At 48.1% G+C, this 24,238-nt stretch overlaps 1 protein-coding gene across 1 annotated transcript; it reads left to right on the plus strand.

The window, feature by feature from the left end:
- Positions 1–252: 252 nt before the first annotated feature.
- Positions 253–22,720, plus strand: MTARC1 (mitochondrial amidoxime reducing component 1). Its single transcript, XM_079945186.1, has 7 exons — positions 253–638; positions 3,330–3,503; positions 6,605–6,767; positions 7,636–7,776; positions 13,573–13,634; positions 13,726–13,797; positions 21,145–22,720. The coding sequence occupies exons 1-7, from the start codon at positions 364–366 to the stop codon at positions 21,272–21,274; spliced, it is 1,017 nt and encodes a 338-aa protein (XP_079801312.1). The 5' UTR covers positions 253–363; the 3' UTR covers positions 21,275–22,720.
- Positions 22,721–24,238: the final 1,518 nt, after the last annotated feature.

Consider the following 24,238-nt stretch of genomic DNA (forward strand, 5'->3'; position numbering starts at 1 on the left):
GCATTTTTTTAAAGTCAATGCCACAAATACGTAAATAAGTAAACTGGTCACTTGTAGCGATCCTGGGGGAGGGCACGTCGCCGAGTGGCCAGCAGGCGGCGGAAGTGGAGGCGGCGGTGGGCAGTAGACCGCGTAGCAGCCGAGACACCACCTCCCGCCCGCAGCGCCCCAAGGGCCAACCTCAGGAGCAGGACACGGTACTCCGGCAGGAAAGAGACTCAGGAACCGCCTTCCCCTTGGGCTCCCGGTTAAGGGCGGCACCTCCGCCAGCAGCCCTCGGCGGCGGCCGCGCTCCTGCCTGGCTTGCTTGGCGTCTCGGGTGGGCCCCGCTGGAGTCCCCGGCGCGCCCGCGATCGCTGGGTCATGGGCGCCGCCGGCTCTTCCGCGCTGGCCCGCCTGGGCCTCCCCGCGCCGCAGCCCCGGCCCCGCTGGCTCGGGGTCGCCGCGCTGGGACTGGCCGCGGTGGCGCTGGGGGCCGTGGCCTGGCGCCGCGCGCGGCCCAGGCGGCGCCGGCGGCTGCAACAGGTGGGCACCGTGGCAGAGCTCTGGATCTACCCCGTCAAGTCCTGCAAGGGGGTGTCGGTGAAGGCGGCGGAGTGCACGGCCCTGGGGCTGCGCAGCGGTCACCTGCGGGACAGGTAGGGCTGAGCCCGGGAGCGGGGGAGGCCTGCGGAGTCCTTCCCTTACAAAGAAAGTGGGAGCTGGCTGGGGTCGGGGGAGCGGCAAGGAAGAAGAGGAAAGGGGGCCATCACCTCCCAATCGCAGACCCAGGGTCCCGATCTGCCTTCCTGCGATGGCTTGCGCCCCAGAGGAGGTCCCCAGGTGTCAGCAGGTGCGCAAGCAAACTGACTCAACTCCGTCTAGCGGAAGGGGCGAGCTTCACAGGATTGGTCCCCGCCACTTTACTTTCACTGTCTCTTGAGAACTTGGGGAAAATTGGAGCCACGGATCCAAACCCTCTAAGAGCTCACCAAGGTGGAGCACATAATCGTAATAACGATTAAAGTTTCAGATTCTTGCAGCTTAAAAAGTGCTATTACATACTTTATTTTCCCTAATTCTCTCATGCACCCTTTTATGGATCAAGAAACTGAGGTTCAGAGCCACACAGCAGTGGCATCGGGACTCTTGTTTTCTTTAGCACACGGGTGCTTTGTAAATAGGGCTTTTATTCATGCCCTACCTGGGTAGTCTCGACCTGTGTGAATTCCTGGGGTTCTGCGAAGATCTCAAAGGCCAGAGCAAGCAGCTTTGTCCTGTTCTGGGTCTGGCCTCGGCCTCAGTGTAAGGCTGCACTTCAGATTCCCTCCCAGACCAGCCCTCAGTTTCTGTAGGTAACACACAGGACTGATGAGGGTTGTAACTTTTCCCCCTTCCAGTTCCCCAGACAGAGGGCAATTCGTGACACGGTGGAATGGTGAGCTGTTTTTGTCATCATACTATCAAAACGTGTGATGGAGAGAAGCGAACAAAAGCTTGCAGTCCTAGGTGGTAATTGACTCAATGTGACAAGTGCCAGGGAGCACAGAGGAAGGAACAAGAGAAACTGGGGTGGTCAGGAAGGACTTCATAGCTGGAACTGAAAATGTGGTATATACACACTTTGGAATATTATTCACCCACAAAAAGAAATTCTAATACATGCTGCAGCACAGACAAATCTTGAAAATGTTATGTTAAGTGAAATAAGCCAGACACAAAAGGACAAACATTATATAGTTCCAATTATATGAAATACCTAGAACAGGCAAATTCATAGAGATAGAAAGCAGATTAGAGGTTGCCAGGGGCTGGGGAGAGAGGGGAATGGAACGGATAGTTATTGCTTCATGGGTTCAGAGTTTCTGTTTGTGATGACGAAAATGTTTTGGAAACACATAGTGGTGATGGTTGCAAAACACTATGAAAGTATTTAATGCCACTGAATTGTGCACTTAAAAATGGTTAAAGTCATATTTTTTTCACGTCCATTCTCTGTTGTTGGAAATTTGGGTTGTTTCTACTTTTCGGCATCGTGCAGAAGGTTGCTGTGAATATTGGCGCCCAAGTATCTGTTGGAGTCCCTGCTTTCAGTTCTTCTGGGTGTGTACCTAAGAGTATGCCAAGTATTTTATGTTGTGTATATCTTACCGCACTAAAAAAATTAAAAAGAAAAAGAAAGGCTGACATGTGTGAGGGCACAGGTGGTAAGACTGGCTGGGAGGGTAGCTGGATGATGAAGGGCCTTGCCTGCCTTGCTGAAGAGTTAGAGTTTTATTCTGAAAGCAGGAACCACAGGGCGGCGGTGGTGGGTTGCGGTTTGCAGAAGGGGGTGACATGATCAGATGTGTATTTTAGAAATATCAGACTACCATTATTACTAGGAAGGATTAGCAGAAAGAATATTCATGTGCTAGTACCAAGGATATGGGACATCCTGTATCCAGGATGAAGGGTTGGTCAGAGGGAATTCCTTTGGGAAAGGGCTTACACTAACTTTATTTTTCTAGCATAGCTGAACAACTCAACCACGATGACCCGCCGGAGGTGATGATCTAAAGTATCTGCTATATTTTTTTCTTATGTCTCTGGATTCCCAAAGCACAAGGTCACTCCTATCATTGTAATCATTCCATTCAGTGTGAATGGAAATGACCAACATGTCAGTTTAGCTTCCTCAGTAGCTGAAAGGTCCCCTATACAAACCCATCATTTTTTTTTTTACTGGAAACAGTCCTTTCTATTGCTTTTATTTCTCCATTTATCTTTGTTTTGGGAAGTACCTCTAGACCTTGAGTACCGGGCCAAAAAATATTGTCCATATTAACAATAGGCCTTTTGGCAAATTGTAGGAGTCACAGCTCTGAATACTGAAACGTTCATTTTTTTTTTAAGTTGCGGGTGGATTTGGCAAAGTGTAAGTGGCATTGTTTGCTGTTCAGCTGGACTCCACCCTCTGAGAACAATACAGCAACATCTTGTTATTTCCACCAGCAGGAATGCCTCCTTGTGCCAGGCACCATGCCTCCTCGTCTTTCTCCGAGATAGATTCCTATCATCTCCTTAGGGCATGTTTATGAAAGTGACCAGACTTTCTGGCAATTGAGATGGACGTATAATTAGCTTCTTTGATTTCTGTTCCATCAAGGAGCTCAAAATATTCTGCAGATATTTTGTCCGACGCACGAGTGATTATTAAACACTTTGAAATTAAGTGACAGATTCAGTCTTGCTGGGCTGATGAGCTGATGTTTAGGAAATCAAAGATGACAGTGCATCACTGAAACTCCCCCAGAGACTGACTGCCTGTCATGGTGGGCCATGCATAACTTGTGTTCTGAAAATGGCAGGTTTTGGCTTGTAATCAACAAGGAGGGGAATATGGTTACTGCTCGACAGGAACCCCGCCTGGTCCTGATTTCCCTGACCTGTGAGGGTGACACCCTGACCCTCAGTGCAGCCTACACGAAGGACCTGCGGCTGCCCATCAAGACACCCACCACAAATGCAGTGCACAAGTGCAGGTAAGGAAAGGATAGCTCTTAATCCTTGCGTGAGCATTTATTCCTGCAGTTTTGGGAAAATGGGAAATGTGGCGGAAATCTGGAGAAACACTGTCAATAATTAACCATTGACTGCAAATGTACCATATGTAGGGTCAAGTCCTCCACATCGTGATGATCTAAAAGAAGGTGGAAAAGGGGAGCAGCTTCAGAAATGTGTGTTGATGTGGGGCAGAGAAACATAAAAGACTTATGTAGAAAACTATGGGATCCAAAGCATATTGACATGTCAACAAGAGAAAAATAACACCACCAGAGGATAAAGGACAAAAATGGGGTTGGAGTGAGTGGGGAGAGGGTCCTGGAAGAGGTGAGGTTAGATCAGTGTATTACCCTAGGATCATCTCTGTGTTGCCTGGAAAGACTGGGAATCTTCCAAAGCTGAGTTATGGCGGGAGTTGCCAATGGCTCTATGACCCGTGATATTTAGCTCTAATGAAAGGAAGTTCCAAAATAGAAAAAACCTGCTGCAACCAGAAGAGTGTTCTGACCTGCAGATGCCCAGGGTTCCCTGTAATCGTGAGTGTGGAGATTCAGCCAGGAGACTGCTCTGTACAGAGTGTCTTTCCTCAACATCAGAAGGCCCTCAAGGGAGCAATTATTCCAGGAAACTAGCTCTGCTTTTAAGAAATCATGCCTAGAGTTCATTTTTTTAATCGTATTATGAGAAAGTTAAAATAGGGTCTAATTATACTCTTGTTACAGTTTCTGCATTTTGAATGAAAATGCCACGTGAATGCTTAATTAGTCCACAGCCTATCATAGAAAATCACATCACATCAAAAAATGTAGTTACTTGAAAAATGTCTAAAGACCCCCAAAAGTTCGTAAAATGCAGAACTAATATGATTTCTGTAATATCAGAATTTTAAACATAATAATATGTTTTCATTTCAATTTGATGGTTTTTCTGATTATAAAATACATATTCATTGTTGAGAAATTAGAAAATACCAAAAAAGGGAAGAAAACAAAACCCATCAGAGATAACTATGATTCATATTTTGACATATTTTCTTTCTGTCTCTATGGCTAACACTTTAAAAACCAAATTGAAATAGTACCAATCTTGAATATGGTTTATATACTTAAGGGTACGTTGAGTATTTTTTCAGATTGTTAAAAACGCGGGTGTCCTCGAATGCATTTTAGCACATCCCATGTTTATACATTTGGATCGTTTTCAGTTTTTTCCAGGTATGAGGAAGAATGTGATGGGTAACTTGGCATAAATCTCTGTTCATATCTCTTATTATTTCCTTAGGGAAAAAAATTTTAGCAGTGGTTTTGCCAGCGATAAGAGTATGGCTCCTGTAGACTTTTGATATATGTTGCTCAATTGCTTTGCAGAATGGTTATACCAGCTATATATTCACCAGCAGTTTATAAGCATATCTGTTTCTTCTCATTCTGACCATTATGTTCACAAGTATTTTGCCATTTTTGTGTTAAAAACGGTCATTTCTTATTGATTTAATTTGCATTCATCATTGTCTGAGGCAAACTTTTTAATATGCCTATTGTAATTTGTATTTCACATTTCTCCATATTCTGGTTCCTGTTTGTCTGCCGCGGTTATGTTACCAAACGCAAGTCTGTGTGCCCGATGCACAGTGAGGCCAAGCGATACCAAAACGTCGGAGTTTGGAGCAGAAAAAGCTTTACTGCAGGGCCATGCAAGGAGACGGGTGGCTTATGCCTTAAAAAGCCCTGGACTCTCTGAAAGCTTTCAGCAAAGCCCCTTTCTAGGAGAGGTGAGGGAGGGCGTGGTTAGTTGTTGCAAACTTCTTGGGGTCACATCCTTTGGTCTTGAGGTCAGGTCACGGTCAGGTCATGATGTTCCTATAAACCTCCACCAAAACAAACGTTAACAAATACCAATCAGAAACGTGAACGGGAGAGACTGAAGCCGGTAGAAGCTTTTACCTTAATGGCAGTGTCCATATACTCCAGTTGCTGAGCCCTCCATGGAGACGGCAGCGACCCTTAGGTCCAAGCCTGGCCCTGACGGTGGGGGGCCGTGGCGAGGGCTCTGGAGCTCTGCAGGACACAGCCCTCAGCCTGTCCCCTGTGCCCTCAGCTCACCCACCCGGAGGCTCTAGGGCTTGGAGGGCTCCGGGGAAAAGGAGCCCTCCGCCTCCCATCACACTCCCTGCCCCAGGACCGCTCAGTGTCAGCCCCCATCCCCGAGGCCAGGCGCTAACAGCTGCACGCCCTCTCTGTCCCTATTTCACGAGTGTGGCACCTGCAGCCCTCACTGCCAGCAGCACCAGGGCCTCAGGCCTTCCACGGCCTGCCTGCTGGCTCCTGGGGAAGGAGCGGCAGTGACGGGACGTGGCGTTGGGCTGACCGCGGGTGGCTACTCAAACCTGCTGGCCCGGCCCGCTGAGCATGCCTGGCCCCTATTACAGTTGGATATGTACGCATACTTTCTTGTGGTTAAAATTTTTGAAATTTAATTACTGGTTCACTCGGAATTATATGGAATTTTTTTCATGGTCCCATACAGGCTTTTGGTCCATGCCCCAGACTACATAAAGTCACGTTTGGAAATTGCAGAATCAGAAAGCTTAGATTAGGGTAAAGATGCCAAGAGCCCTTGGGACTCAGGTTTCCTTTCTCAAACTATTAGAACTAATAAATGAATTCAGCAAGGTTGCAGGATACAATATTAACATACAGAAATCTGTTATGTTTATCAAGTAGATAAGAAACAAGGATTTACTGTAGAGCAGAGGGAATTATATCCAATATCTTATAATAACTTGGAATATGATCTGCAAAAGTACTGAATCGCTATGCTATATACCCGAAACGAACACAATATTGTAAATCAACTATACTTCAAAAAAAAGTGGGGGGGGCGGGGAACAAGGCTTGAAACTGCGTCTTCATTTTGGGCTTCCACATGGTTCAGAGGCAGGGCCAGGCTAAAATGACGTCTCCTGATAATGAAGGACTTACAGCGACATCATAGCCTGGTGCAGCCTTTTGGATATGTGTAGGACATGGTAGGGTGTCCAGATCTACAAATGCCTGTTCTTTGCCCCCAACCCCTGCAGAGTGCAGGGCCTGGAGATCGAGGGCAGGGACTGCGGTGAGGCCGCGGCCCATTGGATAACAAACTTCCTGAAGACGCAGCCGTACCGCCTGGTGCACTTTGAACCTCACATGCAACCGAGAAATTCTCACCAGATCGAAGACCCGTTTCGACCAACAGACCAGGTCAGAGGAGCATCCCTTGGCTTTGGCCTTTGGTGTGTCCTATAGAAGACAGGCTTCCTTGGATGGGGGAGAGCAGGGCGGCATGTCTGCTGAGCTCGGCTCTGTCACTTTGCCACTACTTCTGTCACAAGCAATTGCAAAAAGTAAGGCTCTTCCACTAGGAGCAGCATCTGTGTTTCTTGGTTTACGGGACCCTTGCATTTTTGCCTGAGAGCAAAAATTCCTATTCACAGAAACCTTCCGGTGGCAACGCAGCTTCAAAACTGTTCTAGGTCAGTATCTTTCCCACTCCATTCTGTAATCGCATGTGGAGTCCAACCTCTTTACACTGTGATTGCAAGGGTGTGGCAGCTCACAGTTGGGCCGATGAGTGTGGGTGTGGAGATCCACAGATTTAAAATGACCAGACTGGCCCTTAAAGAAATAAGGCTGTAAGAATTCATCATGAGAGTAAAACATACAATGCTATGTAGCGCCATTGCCACGGCCATGCTGAACATTGATTTGCAGGTTGTGTGAAAAATAAGTATCTGTGGAATCAGTGAATACTTTTGATCACACCAAATGAGGCCATCAAACCTTAACAAAATAAATGTGTGAGAGTTTGGAGGATGAGAAAGGGACAGCGCTAAGATTCTGAGACCATGTTCTCTTCACTCCATCATGTAATTCCTGGTATCTGCAAGGCTATTTAAAGCTTCTGAATCGCTGTGACTTTTCTGTAAATAGAACTAGAGAAATACTTAGAAAGATTGTGTGGGGAGGTGGGGCGGGGGAGGGGTGGAAGGTTCCAGGAATCAGACCCATGTGACCTCTGAGAAATGCCTCTGTGTGCCTCGCGCTATAACAGCTCCTATTTTCTCATCAGATCCCGTACTCAGACGCCAGCCCCTTCCTGATCCTTTCTGAGGCATCGTTGGCAGACCTCAACTCCAGGCTAGAGAAGAAAGTTAAGGCAACTAACTTCCGGCCCAATATCATAATTTCAGGGTGTGGTGTCTATGCAGAGGTAACGCTACACCTTTCTTGCCCCTTTCCTTGGATTTAACTTTTTTTTTTAAAGGTATGAGAGTCTTTGATGTTGGATTAAATTATTCAGAAGGATGCATTCTGCATTGGCTCCGTATTATGCAATGATTCAAGTTTGCAATTTCTTGAGCATCTGATCAGTACAGACTTCTGTGTGGAGGATACAAATATAAATGAGGCAGAGATGCTGGCGTCAAGGGGCAGTTCAGGGTCTGAGACTTCTAAGGAGAATTCCAAGCAGGCAGGTTCATTTTGAGCCAACTGTACTTAGCATAGAATACGTGATCTGTGTGGCCACAGAGCAGGATGTGGAAGGTGGTCTTCCTGTGTAGTCGAGGGCTCCCTTGGGAAGACAGTCATTTACAGCAGGGCTGCTGTTGGTGGATGCTGTCCCCAAGCTGAGACGGCACTGCCCTAAAACTCTTCCAGTGCCACCTTCGACCTGAGATGGCTCAGCCGAGGGCTGCCCCACGGCAAGAACCCAGACTGTACCACAGCCCACAGGAGCTCTGGGCATTCTAGGGGCCGGGCGTGGGGTCAGGACACCTGGATCTGAATCCCCCTGCTTCAATAAGTGGCCGTCTGACCCTGGATAAGTCCTGGAACTTTCTGAGACCTCTGCTTCTTGCGTTTATCAACTGTGAGTAATTTCAGCTGACGCCTCCCCCCAAAAGCACCAGGACGTAGAAAGTGCCCAGAGAGGTGGGCAGTGGTTTCATTGCTATAATCAAAGTAAAGAAGCTTCGTTCAGGCCATCGATCCCTCCCTGACTGTGGCCCCCTTTAAGCTTCCTCCCTTCCTGGCTTTGGTCTTTGTATCACGGTTCACATGGAAGACACTTCCTACCCCACCCTCTGAGATGGGCAGATGAAGATGGGATAAGTTAAGAGGGGACGGCCCAGAGTAGGACCTCAGATTCAGGAGGTTTCTTTGAACTGACTCTTGTCCTAGAAGGCTTTCTCTCTGATTCTGAGTGTTCCCTAATTGGGATTCTTTCATATTTTAAGTTGGATGTTAATACAACGCTTCAGCTGGGCTAGCCTCATTTATTGGAATAATGTTTCACGCATCACACAATGGGTTAGTGCCCCTGTGTACTATGAATAGACCTGTGAATAGACCTGTAGGAAAACCGGTCTAGGAGCTTCTCAGAAGGAGTTCACAGTCCAGGTGATTAGAATGTGAACAGGTAGTTACAGCCAGGTAAGACAGGCCAGGAAGGTGGTGAGCTGAGGGTGATAGGTGACCGGCCACCCCACTTTTTTAACACAGACAGGAGAAGGGGGCGACTGGGCAGTATGGGCTCAGGCTCATAAAGAATGGAAATTTATTTCTCACAGTTCTGGAGGCTGGAAAGTCCAAGATCAAGGCACCTGCAGATTTGTGCAGGTGTCTGGTGAGGACTTGCTTCCTGGTTCGTAGACGGCTGTCTTCACTCTGTGACCTCATGTGGTGGAAGGGACAAGGGAGTTGCCTGGAGTCCCGTTTTTTTTTTTTTTTTTTAAGATTTTTTTTGATGTGGACCATTTTAAAAGTCTTTATTGAATTTGTTACAATATTGCTTCTGTTTTATGTTTTGGTTTTTTGGCTGCGAGGCATGTGGGATCTTAGCTCCCTGACCAGGGATCGAAACCACACCCCCTGCATTGCAAGGCAAAGTATTAACCACTGGACTACCAGGGAAGTCCCCTGGAGCCCCTTTTATAAGGACACTAATTCCATTCACAAGGGTACCACCCCCATGACCTCATCACCTCCCAAAGGCCCCCTTCTCCAAATACCACCACACTGGGGATTAGGTTTCAACATATGAAGGTTGGGAGGACACAAACCCTCAGTCTGTAGCAATCTCTGTCTCTACTCATGCCCTGGTCTGTGTTTTTCAAAACCTTCTCCACACTGAGGACCCCTTGACTAACATCTTTACACCAGAACTCTCCCTCTGCCTTCTCTGTATTTCCACTGGGGTATCTCGTCTCAGATTCAGGATGTCCAACACCGAGGGCTGAATTTCCACTCCCAAGTCTGCTCTGCCCAGCCTTGCACATCTCAGTGTATGGCGGCTCTGCCTTCTAGCTGCTCAGGCCCCAAAGTGGGAACCACTCTGTGTTCTTCTCTTCCTTCACCTCTCACATTCAAATAATCAACAAATCTCGGTGGCTCTGTCCTCTTGCCATGCTCCTCCACTTCCTCTCTGGGCCAAGTCACCACTCTCTCTCCTGTGGTTTGTTGCAATAGCCTCTCTTTACTGGTCTATCCTTGACTGACCCCCACCACCATACAAGGTCTATTCTCATCACAGCTAAGGTCAAAGTCATCTGTAAATGTAACTCACATCATGTCTTCCTTCTACTCAAAACTCTGTCTGTGTTCTCCATCTCTCTTCAAGTCAAAAATGGGATCCTTATAATTGCTGTCAAGGCCCCGTGTGATGCCACACCCTCCTAGTTCCAGAGTTTTACTTCCTGTCACTCTTCCCTTCTTTGTCTCTCTGCTGCTTCCTTCCCCGGGACCTTTGCTCTTACTGGTGCCTCTGTCTGGCATGTCCTCCCTCAGGTATCTGCATGGTTCACTCCCTTACCTCTTTCACTTCCCTGTTGAGGTCTTCCCTCCCCTTCAGTGAGGACTTCCCTGATCACCCTGTACCCTGCTTGGCCTGCATGCCCTAGTCCCCCCCGGCACACATCCCCACCTGATACACCGTGTTTACTGGGGGATTTGTTGTCTGTTTCCCCTACACATGCTTTCTGAGGACAGAACGTGACCATTGTTGTTCTCCCAGCTCCTAGAAAAACACCCAGCGTGAATTCTTTGCTAAGTGAATGATGAGCCTAGGTTGGCCAGGTGACGCAGAAGGAAGAAACACCGAGGGAGGGGGCACACGAGCAGGGCTGCGCTGGCACGGAGACAACTGCTGTCTTTTACAGCATCGGCGCTCAGGGAGGAGTGTCAAGGGGTATCGCCTTCGGAGGAAGGGTCTGGAAAGGATTTTAAGCAAGAGAGTGGCAAAAACCAACTTGCACTGTGCTCATCTGCCTGCGGCAGGGATCTGGAGACGATTAGGGCAGGTGGTGCCAGGTGCACTGGGCGAAGCAGACTGGCCAGAGGCTGAGGACCTGCGCGGAGGCTTCTGGGAAGTGAACCCCCTCCTCATTTCAGAACCTGCCTCTCGTGATCGTGGTCCTTCTCTGCATCCCTTCACACCCATCATCTGCTCTCCTCACCCTCACTTCTCAGACCTTCACTTCAGCCCGAGGCTGCCCTTCTCCCCTCCCTCCTTCAGAGACCTTTTCCTGGTCAGCATTGCCCTCCCCTTGGACCGATAGGTACTGCTTCTGGAACTTTCCCTCCCTGGCTGCACTGCTCTTGTGCCTTTGCTGTTTCTCCTCCCCCTACTCCTCACTCAGGAAGGGGCTTCCAAAATTTCTGGCCTCGACCCTTCTCTTTCTCTACCTTCCCTTAGTAATGACACTCTCTCCTGCAGCTTCACCATCTGTCACCCTTATGTGGGTCCTTCCCAAGTATCCAACCGTGGACTCCCCCTTGCAGTGCTGGGCTGACATTTCTGACTGTCTGCTGGGAGTTTTCATATGTTCTGTGGACCTAGCAAACTTGTCCTCATAAGCTCCGCAAACTCCCTGTCTTCACTTCACAGCTTCTATCCTGGCAACCGTATTCCTTCTTTCACCCTGGCTTAGAGCTTGTAAGTCACCCCTGACTCTTTCTTCTCCCATGTTCCCCTCATCCCCAGCCCCATCTGCTCCCTTTCTGTTCGCAGCCGCCAGCTAGATCACCTCCGTTGTCTCAAGTCTGGACCACTGAGCGGTCCTGGATGTAGTCACAGCTGAGCCTCTCAGCACCAGAGTGATCTCTTCTCCTCTAAAAGTTTGTGACAGTCAGTGTGGCTGCCTTGCTTTAAAGCCTTCAGTGGCTCCCCAGTTCTCAAAAGTCCCAAACTGCCCACTCTACGATTCTGGTCCCTCCATAATCTTGCCACACTTTGCTTTCCCAGCCTTTACTTCCATAAAAGCTCCAAGCTACAGACTGGACTGAGAACTATATAAGGACTGTATTCTCTTATCTCCTGCTCACCCCAAGTCTTGCCTCTCGCCCCACTTAGAAACTCCTGGCCTTCTTTAAAAGCCCAGATGAAAAGCCACCTCCCCTGAGAGATCTGTTCTGATTGCCAGACCTGGAAGAGCTGCTTCTCTTTTCCAAAGCCACCCTGTGCTGTGTCTGTGCCTCACCATATCCAGCTTCTCCTGTTTCAATTTCTTATCACCTCAAGATAACATGTTCTGGAGGAAGATTTTCATAGGCGCTTCTCTAACGTTTAATACGGTTCTGGGCCCGTAGTGTGCATTCAGCATGTAAATAGTTTTCTCCTTTTCCGCCAGTTTACCAAAGAGATACTTTCCTGATGGTGGAATTTTTAACTTATTTACCTGTGACGCAATCCCCAACAGTTTTTATTGCCCATAAAAGGGGTTCTGTAAATATTTCTTTAATTAATAATAAATTAATTTCCTAACCAGAACCTTCATTTCTCTCCTTTCGGATCTTTTGTGTTTTTTTTGTGACCACAGTGCCTCCTGGTGGAGAAATGTACACAGAGCAGGCTGGGTTGCTCTAATCCGAGGTGCCCAGCTTTTTGGACTGTTGTGAAACATGTAGTGAAGAGACTCATTTTATGATTAAAAAACCAAAAACAAAACCCTGAAATACACATATCAAGAATAATACACACTGTCAGAGTTAAAATTCTGGGCCTGGAACTTTCTCTCTGGCTTGTGATCAACAAAGGACTGGGCAGGTTTGTTTTAACTCATGGATTCCTGTCTTTGGCTCTCAGGCACCTTCTCTGTGAGCATAAGAAGGTCAGGACCACAATCCAATGTCCTTCCTTCTTGTTACTGCCTGGAGTCCCCTCACCCTTCTTTTGTGCCTCTCAAAGTCTCCACCCTGGAAGACTCAATTCAGATCCTACCTTTACCTTAAAACCTCCCCTGCCCAGAGCAGCCAGCCAGCCACCGGCTCCATGCTTGTCTGCAAAGTTCAACCAGCACACAGGGTGCTGTCTTGTAAAGTTTTTCTCAATTTTTCTGAAACTTTTAAAAGGAATATTGACCATTCACTTTTCATGTGTGTATGTTCTATCTCCCCTTCTGGATTTGAGGGACACAGTCCATTGATCTGATTTGTCCTGAAAAGTAAGCACCAGTGACCCAGGCCGTAGACAAACGCCCCAGGAGGTTCCTGGGCTGGAGAGCTTTGTGAATGCTCCCGTGGAGATGCAAAGGGAAGTAAAGCTACTGGCCTGCTCTGGATTTGTTCCTATCTGGCCAGGGGAGCTACAAGGTAAACAGACACAATGATTAAGGACATTAATCCACCTCTGGCCAGCAGGAAGGGATCTGATACAACCTAGAGTAATCGCCCCTCTCCATACCCTCTCCTCTCTTTCACCCGCTCCCTCCGCCAACCCCACCCTGGCCTTCCACAGCACCTCCAGTCAAGTGGGGTCAGTCAGGGAGGCTTCCTGAAGGAGATGAGTTTCAATTCCAGCTTTACAAGTGAGAGGAGAGGGAGCATTTCACTTCAGGGGAAAGAACCAACAAACTAAAGGCAGAGGGAGGGAGCAGCGAGGCGTGATGTACAGTTGGCCATCTTCGATGGAAGTGGCTTCATCAGCTGTTGAACCACGTGAAGTCCCTACACGGGTGGGTCAGGGCTGGGGATCCGAAGTGCTCACACGAGTTATGTGCTTTGTCTGCAGGACTCATGGAATGAGCTTCTTATTGGTGATGTGGAACTGAAAAGGGTGATGGCTTGCTCCAGGTGAGGCGCATACACTGCTGTCCAGGAGACGGCGGGGAGGGTGAAGATCGTCTGCTTTGTCCCGTGTATGATGCCCTGTGTGTGTGTCCAGGTGCATTTTAACCACGGTGGACCCGGACACGGGCGTCATGAGCAGGAAGGAGCCTCTGGAGACCCTGAAGAGGTGAGACTAAGTGATTTAACATCTCTGCAAGGAAGCAGGGGAAACACCCTGCAGGTGTATTCTTGAAGTGGAAGGGGGGTCCTGGTGACTGGATAACTTGGGAAACATTCTTGGGTGCTTTGGTTCCCAGAATGCCTGCTTGGACAACTAATTTTATTTTTCATTTAGAATTCGTTATCCGAACACACCAATTACAAGGCAACAACAAAACATGGTTTAGATGTTTTGGCAAACTTTATTATGGACTGAGTACTTGGTGACATCACAAATTCATTAGGTGTGATAGGGGCTTTCTGGTGCTATAAGAAATGCCTATAGGCTTCCCTGGTGGCGCAGTGGTTGAGAGTCCGCCTGCCGATGTAGGGGACGCGGGTTCGTTCCCCCGTCCGGGAAGATCCCACATGCCGCGGAGCGGCTGGGCCCGTGAGCCATGGCCGCTGAGCCTGCACGTCCGGCGCCTGTGCTCCGCAACGGGAGAGGCCACAACAGTGAGGCCCGCGTACCGCAAAAAAAAAAAAAAAAAAAGAAATGCCTATATGTTTTAAGAGAAACATGTTGAAGTATGTAGGAGTGAAGTGATGTGATATCTGGGGTGTGCTATTAGCAAAAGAACATGTGGAAAAATGTGTCAAATCTTGATAAATAGAATCTGGGTGATAATTATGTGGGGATTCATTGCACCATTTTTTCTACTTTTATGTTTATGTTAAAATTTTCATGATAGCAATTTTTTTTTTTTGGCGGTGCCGCATGGCATGAGGGATCTTAGTTCCCCAACCAGGGATCGAACCAGAGGCCCCTGCGGTGGAAGCGCAGAGTCTTAACCACTGGACTGCCAGGGAAGTCCCATAACAAATTTTTAATGAAAGACAATGACAGACAATAAGTTTAAATTGCATGGAATGATATTTAAGATAAGATTCGTTTTAAAAAGCTGATTACAAATGAACATATATAGTATTGACTTTTTTGTTGATTTGATTTTCCTTTTTAAAATATATAAATGTGCCTGAGTAGCTAAAAGCCTGGCAGGCTGTAAACTGAAACATTCATGGCTCTTTTGGTAACGAAATTATGGAGAAAATATATACTCTGGTATGTAGCCTCTAAACTTTCTAGAATCAGCCTGCAGTACTTTTGCTAAAACAACCATTCATGATTCACACACTTCTGTGCTGTTATCTGCCGAATCTACGGCCAGGATGTTGCTGAAACCCTGAAATGCTCGTCTTCACTGGTCCCTTCCATGTTGAATGCAGGATCACAGGTGGGGCGTCAGGTCTCATCTCTGCAGCCCCTGAGACCCTCGGCTTTGACCCTGACATGCGTCCTCGGGTATCACTTGCAGGGGGGAGGGGGAAGGCGGGGAGGATGGTGGTCCCTGCTTTAGGCAAAACCCTGGAAGACTTGAGGAAAGAATGCAGTGGAAGTTTGGTCATCTGACATCAAAGCCCTCATGAAAGAGCACATTAAGGGCTGGCTATGCTTGGGCTTGTGTGACCCAACTTGTTCCCCTGGAATGGGAGTCTCTTTCGTTCCATCTCTCATCAAGCTCGTGGCCCTCTTTGAACCAACAATCTAGTCTCCTTGGATCAGCCCCCACCCCTCTCTGCTGATCCTGCTGTCCCAGAAGCTACTAATCTGGCCCCTCCCTGGCAGGCTGAAGCCTGGGACAAGGGGCTCTGTCCCAAACAGCACGTTGCCCCCAGGCATGAAGCCGGCACCTGTGGTCCATGGAGACCAGTGTCGTGCATCAAGGCCAGGCTACAGCGAGGTAAATAGCTGGCCTTCCAGGGGCCAGGCCACGTGGCAGAGAGAGGGAGGTCAGGAACAGTCTCAAACAAGGTGGGTTGGAAGGAGGCTGGGAGGGGAGGTACAGAGAGGAATTCTTGATGTGAAGGGCAAATGGCTGCTTTTAACTGAGTCCCCACCATGGGTTGTGGATTTGTGGGAATATTCAAAGAAGGGGCTACAGACCAGCTTAAGGCAAATCCCATCCTTCTGAGGGATGTTGTGTATCTCTCAACACCCAAAACAACATTAATTTTCTGTAAAAAGTTAATACGGTGGAACACTTAAGATTTGTACATTTCACTCCGTGTAAATTTTATCCCCTCCCCACAAAGTTAAGAAATTTTAACCCTAGGAAATGATTTCCCAGCTGAACTGTTTAGAGGTGAAATTTACTGAAGTCTGCAACTTACTTGGAAATGGAAAAAAAAATTGCGATGGACGGATGGATGGATAAATACGTGATAAAGGAAATACAGTAAAATGTTATATGTAGGGTCCAGATGGTTGGTAATTGGATGGTCTCTTTAAAATTCTTTGAACTTGTTTGCCTGTTTGAGGATGGTCCCAATAAAATGTTGGGGAAGAGTTTACTAGATGTGGTGGGACATTCCAGAGCGGAGTGGTTCTGAGAACCCACAGCGATGGACTAGCGATTCCTCAGAATGTGCTGGCTCACTCACCGCGAGAACAAATCAGAGTTTGGTCTTCCCACTTTCCTGTGCCCGCGGAGGAGCTACACGGAGGACGGAGGCAGGGTGGACCCGGGAAGGCGTCCTGTCGTGGGTGTTGGGAGCCCTGGTTCTACCAGGTGATCCGCAGGCCCCCCTCTGGCTCAGGCCCTGGTGGACAGGCCTCGATGGTTCTGTGTGCAAACCAGACAGGTGATTTGGGGAATTGACCGTCATCCTTTTTTTAAAAAATATTTATTTATTTGATTTACTTGGCTCTGCCAGGCCTTAGTTGCGGCCCGTGGGATCTTCGTTGCCGCGTGCGGGATCTTTTTAGTTGTGGCATGTGGGATGTAGTTCCCTGGCCAGGGATGGAACCCGGCCCCCTGCATTGGGAGCACGGAACCCTAACCACTGGACCACCAAGTCCCCATCATCCTTTTTTCTTTTTACATCTTGTTCTTTCTCTCTTCCCAACCCTGTGCTTGGAGTCTCGCACCTTTCCCTCTGGAGTCACAAAGTGCCTGGGTTTGGGCCAGTCCTCTGAACCTTCAGTGCCTCCCCCCAGCCCATCGGGAGCCCTGTGTTTCTAGAAGGAGGGTAATTGAGCCCAACGCAGAGCCAGGGCAGGCAGGCAGGGTCTCCGGAAGCGGCACAGCCCTCCTGGTCCCCTGCAGGCTCTCAGGAACCATCCCAACCTAATTTCTCCTAATACCCCAGGAGATGAGTGCCAGCCTAGGTGTCTTCCCCTGTATCTTACTGAGATGTAAATTGCCATGGATGCAGTAATTTATGTTCTCCCCAGGGCCATAAATCGGGAAGAGAAAGGCCCCGGCTGCCTGACATAAATCACGGAAGCGAAGCAAAGCAGTGTCAGGAGCAACCTCTCTGCTCTCCGGCTCTCCGGCAGGATGCTGGGAGCCGCACTGCCTTCCCTCTTCCTGGGTCCCCCATACCCAGGGCCGTGCTGCTTCGGGAATGCGAGTTCTCAGCAGGGAGACCAGTGCTGAATAGCTATGGGCCTCAGGCCCAGCGGGGCCTTTGTCTGGGAGATACAGCCCGAAGCACGGTGGAGGCTGGTCTGCTGGCTTGAAAATATGAAGAGGGAATTATTCTTTTCTTTCTGAAGGGAGAGTGGCTCCCACACTGATCCCACAGGAGTGCTGGGGGTCTATCGCTGTTGCTTTCAGTAGAAAGAATAAAGCTCATGTGTTCTGTGGATGCACTAGTTTTGTTGGATGCAGGAGTACTTGGACAGTAAGGGCGTTTGCCGCTCTCCGCTTGTGTTAGGCTGTGCTGTGCCGAGCTAAAGACAGAAGGATTTCGTGGTAGTGATGCCCTGGAAGGAGACAACCGCCCCCCAGCCAATCTGGCTCTATCAGCTCCCAGTAACTGTGTGACATTGGCAAGTCAGCTACGCTCTTGTTGCTTCAGTTTCTTTATTTGTAAAAGCTGGGCTAATAATACATCTCCTGGTTCACACTCCCCCTTGACCCGAATAAAGCAATAAATACTGTTTTTCTAATAGATGGTAAAATACATAACGACCATCTAGGCTATGGTTATCGATAGTCTCAGCTTATGAACTTGACACCTTCTGAGAGAGGGAAAATCCTGGAGACACTTCTTTCCATTTTCTGAGGCTGCGTTAAATGCAACGCAGCCCAACCTGCTCAGCCTTTGTCTCCTCCTCTCCGTGGCGTCTTCACGGTGCTGTTTTATTCCTGATCTGGCCGTATACATAGCAGGTTGGGAGGTCCCAGAAGTGGCCTGTGCCCCTCGGTGGGGACCCGGCGGTGATCAGAGACCCTGCCTTCAAGTCAGGGTCTGGGCATTGACCAGTAAATGAGTAAACCAAGCAGCCCTCACCGGTGCACAGCACTTTATAGGTAACAGTTTCCACTCACACGGCGCCCTTAAGGATGGAGACCTCTGTTTAAGGTAAACAGAACGTCTTGTGTCTCCCATTAGAGTCAGTCGTTTGCTTCATGTTTATTGAAAGAGAAAATGCACCAAGAAAGGCGTTTTTAAATGGCTTTGTAATTTATTAATCCCATCGTCAGCAACAACAATATATATATATTTGGAGAAAAAAAATCATAGGCGATCCGTATATGAGGTAATGCCTGTTTTCCGTCTCTTGAGCAAGGCTGGGTGTGCCCGTGAATTCACAGACCGCTGACAATACCGTCTCAGCCCCACAAGGGGTCGCCATTGATCTCGTTTGTAGAGTCTCCCCGGTAGCCCTGCAGGGACTGTGTCAGCAGGGGCGCAGGTGGAACGGAGCTGGGGCGGCTGGCAGGACAAGCCGGTCGCCTCGCCCCTGCGACTGTCACCTGCGTTTGTCCCTGCCCCCCCGCCCCCACACACCGAGCAGGTTAAGGTCCTGGGCTGGGAGGGGCGACGGCTTCTGTGGGTCCTCCGCTCCTAAGTTACCTGCCGGGGAAGTAAGTGTGTGCCTGTGTGGTTGATGGGAAGGGGCAGGGGAAACCCGCGCGTGGCCGAACGTTCGTGTGGGAGAATAAATATTAACCCCCTCAGCTCTTCTCAGGCCTGCGCGTGTACTCAGGAGGTATAAGGAGGACCAGGGATCACATCCCTGGTGGGAAAAGTCCTGACTCTGGAGTGAGTCAGACCTCAGTTCCGGCCCCAGCCTGACCACTTAGATCTGTGATCTTGGCCAAGTCCGTCACTCCTATGCGAGCCCCCCTGTGAAGTGGGGACAATACGCATTCCCACATAGACTTGTTGGAAGGATTAAGGGATAATCTGTGCGATGCACTTCATAAAGTGTCAATGTATGATGCCCAGAACGCCAACTCTCAGTTCCCTGAGATAATCAGAGCCTCAGGCTACGGAGCGTGCAACAAGGAGAAATCCCAAGCCATAAAAGTAGCCGATCTGCCCGGATCCTGAAGAAGTCACCCTCCAACGGACACAGATCCCCAGATGTCCTTGGTATTGCATGCTGACAGAGGAGAGGCAGGCTAGGAGAGGCGCCTGCTTCCCAGGGTCCAAGGTCATGGCAGAGACCTGGCTACAGGACTGGCTGGATCAGTGGTTCACGGTTCCCATCCATTTGTTGATTTCTCCATTTGTTCATCCAACCTTCTTTGGAGTGGCTACAACGTACCAGGTGCTGTACCAGGCTGTAGGCATAAAGCAATGAGCAAAACCAACATGGTGCCTGCAGCTGGGGAGGAGCTGAGGGTCTGCAGAAAGAAGCTCTAGATGTGGCCCTCTCCATTTTCTCATTAGCCACTTCTGATTTGAAGAACAAAAGTAAGACTGATTTGTTGCAATAGTTTATTTTTTTTCTCAAGGCACAGTAGAATGAAACAAAAATGCTTTCCATCACAATGTTTTAAATATAAAAGTGAGGTAAAATTGGAGTTAGCCTTTGTTATAAAGCAGAAACTGACACACCATTGTAAAGCAATTATACTCCAATAAAGATGTTAAAAAAAATGGAGTTAGCTTAAATGAGAAACAGAAGGAAAACATTCTCCTGGTGGAGGTGGGGTGAGGGAAAATCTTGCCGTGTCATTCACACGCATCTCATGTACACTCTTCCTGGGGATTCTTGCGTTTTCTGGCAGACAAAGATATGATACTCCTTCTAACAGGATTTTACTCACCAACACATTCATCTGTTCAACAAATGATTGTGGGTCACCAGTGACATACAGTGCCCAGCACTGGGTGTGAGTAGTACAAGGGAGTTAGTCACATTCCCTGCTCTCTACGGACTCTCTGTCTTGTACAGTAGAGCAGGTAGACACATGCCCTGACACTGTAGGACACGGCATGTGAGGGGCAAGGGGCAAGCAGAGAAAATTGAGGATGGGGAAACCGCTCCTGGCTGGGGGACCCTGGGCTTCCTTCCTAGCAGAGGTGGCATTTGATTTGGACCTTGAAGAAAAGGTAGAATTCTACTGCTTGGGTAATGGAGGGAGGGGATCCCACAGAGGAACCCCCGAGCCAGGAAAATGCAAAGCAAGGTGAAAGGACATTGAGGAATCCAACAGAGCACTGCAGAAGTGCACAGAAAGGGCAGAGGTTTTGAGAAAGCTGGCTGGGGCCAGGTCAAGAGCCTTGCATGCCAGGCCGAAGACTTGGAATGTTATTCCTCAGGCACTGGGGATCCATTGAAAGTTTCTGAGCCTCGGGAGTGATAAGACCAGAGCAAAATTAAGAAAGTAACGTAGGGTAGTGTTAAGAGTGAATTGAAAGTGGAAGAGGGGAGAATGAGGAAAATTGGTTGGTTAAGAAGTTATTATAGGGACTTCCCAGGTTCGATCCCTGGCCGGGGAACTAAGATCCCACATGCTGTGCGGTGTGGCCAAAAAAAAAAAAAAGAAGGTATTATAGTCATCTGAGGATGCTTGAAGGGAGATTATGACAGTGGGAGAAAAAGTGAGCACATTCAAAAGATGTGGTACAGGAAGAACCTCAGGATGTGGCAGCTATGGACAAGCTGTGGAAAGTGAGGGAAAAGGTATAAAGGATGACTCAGGGCTCTGAGCCTGATGGACTGGTAGGATGATAGACATGGAGAGATACCAAGGAAAAAGGGAAGTGATAAAGTATGTCTGAGCATCTCGAGTCCCTAATCTCTTAATGCTGAAAACGGGAACATTCCAAGGAGAAAAGAGGTGGGAATATGGCCATTGGTTATGCTTTGGTAGTTTGTGCATTGGGCGGGCAGTTTACTGTACAACCCCAGGAGGCGCTGTTCTATTAGTCGGGGTGGGAACAGTGCTCGCTGGAGCTGGGCAGCCCGCTGGCCTTTGTGGGTAGATCCTTCAGCGAGAAGAAATCACATGCTGTTTGAGCTCTTGCTTCTGGCTGGCTGTGACTTATGGTGTTCTGTCTCCTGTTGCAGTTATCGCCTGTGTGACCCTTCTGAGCGAAAGTTATATGGAAAATCACCTCTCTTTGGACAGTATTTTGTTCTGGAAAACCCAGGGACCATCCAAGTGGGAGACCCTGTGTACCTGCTCGGCCAGGAATAGGAATCATATGTCCTGGAATAGCAGATGTCTTTAAAAAACGTCCTCAAATATGCCAACACTTGAAGCACCGTATTTTGGACCTGACACCTCGGCATTTTCTTTAGCTCTGTGATCACCAAGTTTTTCGTCTTTTGGACTCTTCCTTGTGTCTCAGTGCTTCCCGCATCCCAGTGCACAAAGTGAAGAAAGAGAGTTTTGATAACTTAATAGGACTTCAGTAAGTCACTTAAATGACAAGGCAGGATTCTAAAAATCGCTTGTATAACTGTGATTGTGGAATCATTCTTTCTTCTTCTTCTCCATTCACCTACCCAGAGGGCTAACTTCCATCATCTCATTGCTATTCTTTAGGGAAAGAGGAGAGAAGAGAAAGAGTAAGAGTGGGGGAGTGAGCAGAATGTTCTGGAATCTTTTAGTACCCCATGCCCACGGCATGCAATGGAAATTAAATAGCTCTCCAAATAAGGCTGGACTGTCACTTCACTTTTCTCCTCAAGCCCTAGACAAACTTTTAAAAGGGCATAAGGAGCCTGACCTTCAGGAAACACTTAGGATGTTCATTTTCCATAGATCATCTCAGACAGTGTCCATGAGGATTTGATGGACCTTCATAGCATGCAGTACCTCTGGGCTGTAGGACAGCAGAGGTGTCAGGGTAGAAAATCAACTCATGAGAGCAGCGTTGCAGTCAGACTCTGATATGTAATATGTGGAAAGCAAGACCAAAACTTCCTTGCCTTGAAACGGAGTATCAAATATATCCCATTGGTGAGCCCAGACTTTTCCCAGTACATGAGAGTGAACAGTAGCACTAAGTAGGGGAAACACCCTTGCCTGATGTGGTCTGAGATGCTGTTTGATGTTGCCCAGGGAAACCATGGTGCCCGTCTTAAGAGCAAAAAGAAATAGTCTGAAAAGGACATAATGCCACCTAGTGGCATTGAATGACAGCTCAGCCTTTCTCAGCTTTTCAGCTGTTGGAAAGAGGGAAACTTGTGGATGGGTTTTAGTTTTCTAGCCTAGAAAAATTTTTTGAAAGAAAGTGGGGTACCTTCCAGGTACTCTCTGTTTCTCTGCTGTGGGCATTTGGTTCTAAAAGCATGGCTGTGCTCTCACGGGTCCTTCTGGATCTCGCTGGTCCCATCAACTCAAGACTGGTTACTCCTCCTCAAAATCAGGGTGAAAAAGTTCTGAAGTCCATGGATGAGAAGAAACGTGATTGTGTGATTTGAAATAAATGGCTTTATTTTAGGTTTTGAATAAAACCTTTCAAAGGTGAAAAAGAAAACATATGCCAGTTCACTTAAAAACCCATATCTGATTTTTCTCCTGATCAGATTATATAACTCTAAGATCTGAGGAAGTATAGCTTTCGTTGCCATTTTGCCCTTTGACTGTATTAGGAAGCTAAGTCATGAAAAATGTGTTTCAAAACTGTAAATAAATGGAAGCTACTTTGACTAGTTTCAGATTGTACTCACTTCTTGGCAGGAAGTCAGACTTTGAAAGCTGACCGATGTGAATGGGCAAAACCAATCACCCTGTCACCTGACACACACACAGAGCATCCTCCGGAGAACGCCTGTCTTTGAAGGGCTGTCAGGTAAACATGCTTTTTACCAAAAGCTGTGCATGTTTCACTTTGGTTTTATAAAAGAGGTTAGTAATCATTGGAACCAAGCCTAGCTCTGAGGTAAAGTTACAAGGTAACAGGTGCACATATGTATTCTGGTTGGTGAATGTATCGCAATTTGTTTTTCACACACTTGGCGTGAAGTTCAATTAGAATAATTAATCAGTTAACCTTGGCCCATCACCTTCCCCAGTAGATCCACTTTATGCTGTAACTACAGATAGATTAAGGCAAAAATAAGAGTTCAGCAAGTGGCATTACTAATGGGACCCCGTGAACCCATGGCGGAATGCACACAGGATTTAGGAAACCACGTGAATGTCGGTTCTCTGAGAGCAGCCAACAGTTAGGCACTGATGGGAAACTCAAGGTTGGTTCGGTGAATATCCCGAGATATTTATAACCAGTGGCAAGCTGAACGCCTTCGACCTGAACTTCTAACCCCTTGTCAATAGTAACAGCCACTTCCCCAGGGACTCAATCTGTTTCAAAGGCCACACACTCACGCAGACCCTGTCCTTCCGTGTACTGCAGAGGAGTCCTCCAGTGGAAGGGGGCTCTAACCCTAACACCTCCCTCATTTGTCTGGAGTCTCCTTCTGCTACTCAGAGTGTGAGGAAGATTCCAGTTTAAAGACAGAGGTTCCAATGACCTCTAGAATCTCGGGGTAGTTGCCAAGCTTTCTGTCAGTGAGATTTAAAAGCCATTTACTTGTGTTTATTTTATATTTAATGAGTTGGTTAATGCCAAAGGCAGGGCTGATGTCTGGTTTACTTTGGATACTGAACCTCTGCACACACTTCCACTTGAAATATCAGGTCGGGAATGTAGACCATCGCAGACCCTCAGAAAGGTCTCCTTATAGCTGCAGACGATGGACATTCAGGGTCAGGCCAAAACATCCACCGTCGTCGTGCGTTTCATTCTGGGTGGCAACGTCTCGGTGCAGTCACGGCAGACAGTTACAAACCCACAGCTGGAGATCTTGCAAAGAACCACGTGGGAAAGAGCCTAGGCAGACTGCTTAAAGGCTCACTTTCCCAGCTGTTCCCCAGAAAAAGTGAGAACGTCCCAAATGGGAGAGGGAAGCAGCAACTTACACACAAGGGCGGGAAGACGTCGGGGTGAGCCTGATGGAAATTAGGCAGCTGTCCAACAATGAGAAACACTCCTCGTCTCCTTCTGCCCTTAGTGATAACGGGGTGTGGAGATGCCCTTGGGGGAGGGCTGCCAGTTTGCTAGAACTGTGTGCAGAGGCCAGGCGAGTTTGACTAGCCAAGCGTGACTTTGAAAAGCCACCTATGAGGCTGTCACCAACAGTGACCGCAGGC

This window comes from Stenella coeruleoalba (assembly GCF_951394435.1).
Source record: "Stenella coeruleoalba genome assembly, chromosome: 1".
Taxonomy (NCBI): domain Eukaryota; kingdom Metazoa; phylum Chordata; class Mammalia; order Artiodactyla; family Delphinidae; genus Stenella; species Stenella coeruleoalba.